The following is a 6,967-nucleotide window of genomic DNA, read 5'->3' on the forward strand; positions in this document are numbered from 1 at the left end:
GGTGCCTCATTAAAACCTAGTTAAACCCTATGGAAAAAATGCTCCTAATCATAGGGAAAAAGAGTACATTAAGATCAAGTGAGTATACTTCTAGATACTCCCCTTGAGTTTGAAAAAACTTCCAAATTAAAGAACTACAAGCTATTCAGGTCAGAACGTTTAAGCATACCAAGTCCTTGGACGAGCTTCTGAAAAGTAAACTTGGGCAATGACTTCATGAAGAGAGCGGCTAGGTTCTCTTGGGAAGGAATTTGCTTGACTTCAATGTTCAGATGATGTTATTGCTGAGGAGAATGAAAGAACTTCAGCGTAATGTGCTTGATCTTGTCTCTCTTGATGTATCTCTTCTTCAGTTAGTAGATACAAGCAGCGTCGTTTTCAAAGATCGTTGTAGGGACGTCAATGATGGTAGAAAGACCGCAAGTACTTAGAATATGTTCCATGACTGCTCTCAGCCAAAAACATTCACTTGTAGCTTCATGCAAGGCAAGAATCTCAGCATGGTTCAAAGAAGTTGCAACTAATGATTGCTTGGTAGACCTCCACGAAATTGCGGTGCCTCCAATGATAAAGACGTAACCCGTTTGAGAACGTGCCCTATAAGGGTTAGATAAATAACTTGCATTAGCATAACCAATAAGGCAAAAATCAACCTGATAACCGAAGGGGGCGGCGACTACTCTCGAGGATTCATAGAGGTATAACAAACTTAAATCCGTTGTATGCTTAAGGTAGTGGAAAATGTTTTTAACACCATTCCAATGTTTGCGAGTAGGCACATTGCTGTATCTTACCCGAAGATTCACAACGAAAGGAAATATTTAGTCTAGTGCACTGAGGCAAGTACAATAAAGCATCAATTGCACTTAAAAACATCTTTCTCATCCTCCTTAGGACGGAAAGGATCTCATTCAGCATCTAGAGTACGAACGATAATAGGAGTACTTGAAGGCTTTGGTTTATCCTCATTAAAACGTCGCAGTACCTTCTGGTGTAGTTCAATTGATATACAAGGATTCCATCTGAATAGTGCTCAATCTCTAGGTCGAGGTAGTATCAAGTTTTCCCAAGATCTTTCATCTCAAATTTCGATTTCAAATGAACGGCAATTTTCTCAAGCTTTTTAGGAGTCCCAATTAGATTCATGTTGTCGACATAAACTGTAACGATGGAAAATCCAGAATGTGACTTCTTAATAAACACGCATAGGCATAGTTTATTGTTCACATAACTCTAACTTATCAAATATTCACTCAGACGGTTATAACACATCTATCCGAATTGTTTCATTTCGTAGAATGATCTCCTTAATTGAATCAAAAGGGTGTTCCGTGGTCTAGAACTATTTGATCCAGTCAATTTAAGTCATTCTAGAACTTTCATGTAGACTTTTGTATCAAGATCCCTATAGAGATACACAGTTACCATGTCCATAAGTTACATATTATTTTTTTAGGAAACTACCAAACTGATAAGGTAGCAGAACGTAATGAAGTCCATTAAGGGAGAATAAGTCTCCTCGTAATCAATCCTAGGGCGGTAAAAGAACCCTTACGTTACGAGGCGTGCCTTATATTGCACTATTTCATTATTCTCATTACGCTTTCTTACGAAAACTCATGTGTAGCCAACTTGCTTCACATGTGGTGATGTGGGAGCTATGGGCCTAAAAACCTTGCATTTCGCAAGCAAATCGAGTTCGACTTGGATTGCTTGTTTCCAATTTGACCAATCAGTTCGACATCGACATTCATCAACACAACGTGGTTAAATGTCATTGCTTAACATGATATCAGTAGCTACTGTGTATGCAAAGGCATCATCGACTATCATCTCAGTATGATTCCCAACCTCATCCCAATTGCATAGTGGACCAAAATCTCATGATTCTAGGGAGGCGGATTCTTCTCGTCCAAGACGTCTTTGTAATCTAGAATAATCTTATGCGTTAGAAAGGTTGAATGGGCGATCACATTCACACTAGGTTCACTGGTTTTTGTCATTTTCCTCTTATGGGGTTGTGAATCCTTTGAACCAACGCTTCTGTTACCCTTCAATGTAGAAGCAGATGATTGGCTAACCGCCAATATACCAAGCCGCATGCTAGGTGCGGCTGACCCTCTTTTTGGGACGACTCATTCAATTTTCAGTTGTTTCAGTTTTTGTCAATTTCAATTTGGCATTCAGTCCGATTTTTGAATACCCTAGCATAAATAAATAAATTATTAATCCTCCCGCTTGTCAATTAATCTTTGGACTCGTAAATGGTGGGTGTCCTATTCAAAGAAAAAGTAAATAAAACCATTTGGGTTCAGTTCGATTTTTAAATCACCAAAATCGAAACTGAACCAATAGTTTTTGGTTCGGTTCAATTCTCCATTGGTTCGGTTTTTGTCGGTTTCAGTTTGGTATTTGATCCAAATTTTTTTTCAGTTTTCAGTTTCTCGAGCTCACCCATAGTTTTGTTCTCGAAAAGATCATCAAGTACTGCAAACAATACCATATACTATATAATATTATGTTCATACGAATTTTGATTTGTTGTCAATATTATAAGCCTTGAGAATTGCAAATCAAGTTTTTTAGCTAACGAGCCACCCATCAAACAAATCATTAACAAGTGGTTTGGATCCAGGTTGAGCATTTTCATCTGCTATCTTAAAGGTTCGGATTGAGATGACTTGTTAAAACTGCAATTTGTGATCCACCACTGACACTAATACGAAAAAGAACGACACGTTGTCATGTCTACGTACACGTATTGTGTGTACAGGTAGAAAAGTAAAAATGTGATACATCATGGATAATTGGGCTGCACGGCTGGTTGGGTTGGGCTGCAGGGCTGGTTGGACAAGTGTGACATGGGAAATGACCCATCATCAGACAATTGATTCAATTTATTGAAGGAGAAATTTTTCATTACGACGGAAACACGGATGATATATCATATGTTTTTATGTAAGTGGTGAGAAATTTTATTTTTTAAGTTATTAACATTTTAACACATATATTCCACTATTTATATATAGTGACAAATGCTGCATCATCTCGGGTGTCCGTTACACTAAAAAATCTCTCCCATTAAAGGACTTTCCAAAGCTTTTCGACTGCTCTCTCCCCCTTTGCTGGTGCAGTGTGCGCTGAGAGAGAGAGAGAGAGAGAGAGAGAGAGAGAGAGAGAGAGAGAGAGAGAGAGAGAGTAGTCCCCACAACTGCCTGTCGTCGCAGCTGGACAAAACTGCTACCGCCAATAATGCTTGAGACCTTGCAAACCAGACAACCCTAGCCCCCCTCTCTCTCTTCTGCTCAGTCTCACCAACTCTCTCAGTTTCATGTACATCTAAGCATTACCAGCATATCTTCTCAATCAGTTTGAGAGTATTTCCACCCTTCATTTCTTACCTCACACCTCCCCCCTCCCCTTGTTACTTTTCACCCTCCACTTTCTTCACCTCAGCTCTTTAACCTCTCTCTCGGAGAAGGACTGGAAGGAGGAGGCCCATTCATTCAATCACTTGTGCAGAGTACTCTCTTTACCTGGTCTCTGATCTTCTCAATAAGTCAGTTCTTCAAGGCTAAAGCAGCACAGCATTTAATATTGTTCTATTATAAGAGCATATTTCACTCCTATCAGAAAACAAAATATATTTTGTGTTGTTCGATTCATGGGATCTCATAATTCTTCCGCTTCTCATTGGGGCTTCTCACATTTATTGCAATTGTTCTGTTAGCATAAATGGAATGTTGGTAATATGTTTCTAGAGAGAGAAAGACACAATTTAAGGAACACCCAACAAACTGCTGCTGCTGCTCTCTCTCTCTCTCTCTCTCTCTCTCTCTGCAGCCTGTAATGGAGAGGCTAGTTCAAGGACCCATTAATCCCTGTGTATGTTTATATGTTGTTATTTTGCTCAATTTGTACATACCCTTTATTTTTCTTTAACCCCCTTTTCTTGCATCAAGAAATAGACTGCATTTACTCCTCTAAACAATGCTCTTTGCATTCAATACAATGTATGTTATTTTACTGGAAAAAAAACTATAAATTCCTCTTTTATATCCTTTTCTGCTTCCACTTTTATATTCCAACTTTCCCACTTCAAAGTTGAATTCTTTTGTTTAATTAGAAAAGGGTAGGTGTGAAACCCAGTAAAGTTCTTCCCTTGTTCCTCCTTTTTCTCATTCTTTATTAACATTCTTGTAAAAACTATTTCTTGGGTTATGGTGTTTGCAGCAGTCCTTTGGTGAGCATTTGGATTTTCAATTGGAGCAAAGTTTGAATTTCACCACTGAAAGCTTGAGATTTGAGGAGGAAGAAGAATCCCACCACCACCTCTTAATGCCAAGCTTGGAGGACAGAATGCCATTTCTCCAGATGCTACAAAGTGTTAATTCCTCCACCACCACCACTACACCTTATTTTCCATTGAAAGAGCCAAGCTTTCAAACACTTTTGAAACTCCAACACTTCAAAAAGCCATGGGAGTTGGACAAAACTTACATGCCTGAAATGGAAACCACAATTCAGAGAGCTCCAGAGCTTGAGAGCTGTGTGACGCATGAAATGGTTGAGCTGCAACATTCACCTGTGAAATCAGAAGGGAAAAATTTTCATCTCCAACACTCAATTTCTGAGTGCAACCAAGGGGAAGAAAAGCCCAGCTCAGCTGCTGGGTCTCCACCCCCACCTACCTGGGTTCAGGTACACAATGGTGCTGAGGAAACCCAGCAACCCAAATCTCCTCCTGCCACCAGGGAGAGGAGAAAGCGGAAGAGAACAGGGCCAACTAAGAACAAGGAAGAAGTGGAGAGCCAGCGGATGACCCACATTGCGGTGGAGCGCAACCGTCGCCGCCAGATGAATGACCATCTCAATGTCCTCAGGTCCCTCATGCCCACTTCCTACATTCAAAGGGTAATTGATCATATTCACTCAATCTATCTTATAATTTCATGAACACGCGCTAGTGATTTTCACGCTTCCCTTTTAGCCTTCTGCAATCTTCCTGCGATGGTCAAAAGTGAAGTGCCAAAATCGCCACCCTTTCGCAGTATAATTGAAATAAGGTTTTTTTATTTTTTATTTTTTTGGTTGAAGGGTGACCAAGCATCAATTGTGGGGGGTGCAATAGATTTTGTGAAGGAATTGGAGCAGCTACTTCATTCCCTTGAAGCCCAAAAAGGAAATAGAAAAACAGCTGATCAAATTCAAGGGATGAACAATAATGGTAACAACAACAGCTCTTTCAGCTCCTCACCAGCATCCTCCTCTTCTCCCTGCAGCATGGCAATGCCATCCAATGGAATGTTCATGACTCTATCCCAGTGCAGAATTGGTTCTCATGATCAAGAAGGCACCACCGCCATCGCCACCGCCGCCACCGCCTTTGAGGATGAAGGCACTGCTCAGAACAAGTCTGAGGCTGCAGACATAGATGTCACTGTGATCCAATCTCATGTCAACTTAAAAGTCCAGTGCCAAAGGAGAGCTGGGCAGCTGATGAAAGCCATCCTTGCATTTGAGGATCTTAGGCTAACTGTTTTGCACCTCAACATTACATCTTCACAAGACACTGTTCTTTACTCTTTCAATCTCAAGGTATATATTAATTTTTATTTATCCATATTTTTTTGTTCTGTCTTATCTGTTTGGTTTTCTTTCCTAGTCAAACATTCTGACTTGGATCTCAAGCTACCCTAGCTAGCTAGCAGGCCAAGCATGTACTCTACTTTTTTTTACTGCTCTTGTCCTCCTTCTTGGGAAGGAGTTAATATTATATAACAATATAAAGGAATTTTTTTTAGTGTACTTTGAGCTATTTAACGTTGAATTCTTGATCAAAGCACCATAAAATTTCCGCAGAGTATAACGCGTTTGAGGAATTTGAATTTCGTATAAATGCAGATAGAAGAAGGTTGTAATTTAGGATCAGCAGATGACATTGCAAGAGCCGTGCATCAGATATTCAGCTTCATCAATGGCAGCAGTTGATTGGTTCAGCGAGTCAAAGGCACTGACGATCTTGAAAAGTAGCTAACTTCATTTCATTTCTTAGAGAGAGAGAGAGAGAGAGGGAGAGAGAGGGAGTAGGCAGAAATGTAAGGTGGTCTTTCACTCTTTTGGGATATTTGGGAGATGGGGGAGCAGAAAATTTAGCACCTATGCCTTTACGTTGCTTCCATCTCGTTGAATGTAAATTTGTGACTCGTGAGTTGTTGTGCCCACTTAGGGTGTAGTGTGTGACAAGGCAGATGATGTTTACTACTTGTTTCTTAAAATTTCGTTTTTGTTTTGTGAAAAAAAAAAAAAAAAAAAAAAATCATGTTTATTTAATTAATTAGAAGAATGTGACCTATATATTTTGTGATGCTTTATTTTATTTTTGGAGAATTTTGGGGTCCACAATTCAAGGGGAAATTCTATGACAAATTTTTTAATGTAACGTAAACAATGTCTGGCATACTAATATAATAGTAAAACTAGTTAGAATTATTTTTTAAAGTTTCCAATCAAGCGTATGATTACACTTGTTTTTCTAAATCGAGTTTCCAACACATTAAAAAATCTCTGATATTTTAGAATTTCATTTTGAATATATGAATCCCATCATTGCAAACTTTGCAAAGGATGCTTCTCTTTCTCTATTTTGACTTTTGGGAGATCTGTGAGTATGTGAGGTGCTTCATCATTGTATATGCTTTATGCATGTCCTTAACCCTACACCTTTTCCTGCGTCTTGGGTTTCTGAATACAATTTTCTTTGCCCTCCGTGGATGATAATGTAGGAAATTCTAGCCATACAATAATCGGATAAGTTCATCTTTCTAGATCCCATCTAGAGTACAAAATGATACTTACCGCTCTACCAGCAATGTGTGTACATTATTGTATGGTAAAAAGAAACCGCTTGATCTGCAATATGTGTATTACGTTGTTGTATGATAGAAAGAATAGATGATCTAATATA

The 6,967-nt window shown here is 39.1% G+C and overlaps 1 protein-coding gene across 7 annotated transcripts; it reads left to right on the top strand.

Moving 5' to 3' along the window:
• The first annotated feature begins 3,109 nt into the window (after positions 1-3,109).
• Positions 3,110-6,278, top strand: LOC103439451 (transcription factor bHLH57-like). 7 transcript variants are annotated; one of them, XM_070824805.1, is made up of 4 exons: positions 3,110-3,539; positions 4,234-4,914; positions 5,098-5,598; positions 5,905-6,278. In XM_070824805.1, the coding sequence occupies exons 2-4, from the start codon at positions 4,339-4,341 to the stop codon at positions 5,989-5,991; spliced, it is 1,164 nt and encodes a 387-aa protein (XP_070680906.1). In that variant the 5' UTR covers positions 3,110-3,539; positions 4,234-4,338; the 3' UTR covers positions 5,992-6,278. The 7 variants fall into 7 exon arrangements, with proteins under 7 accessions (XP_070680906.1, XP_070680907.1, XP_070680908.1 ...); XM_070824806.1 differs by having other exon boundaries at positions 4,237-4,914; XM_070824807.1 differs by having other exon boundaries at positions 3,123-3,523.
• Positions 6,279-6,967: the final 689 nt, after the last annotated feature.

This window comes from Malus domestica, chromosome 07, assembly GCF_042453785.1.
Source record: "Malus domestica chromosome 07, GDT2T_hap1".
NCBI lineage: Eukaryota > Viridiplantae > Streptophyta > Magnoliopsida > Rosales > Rosaceae > Malus > Malus domestica.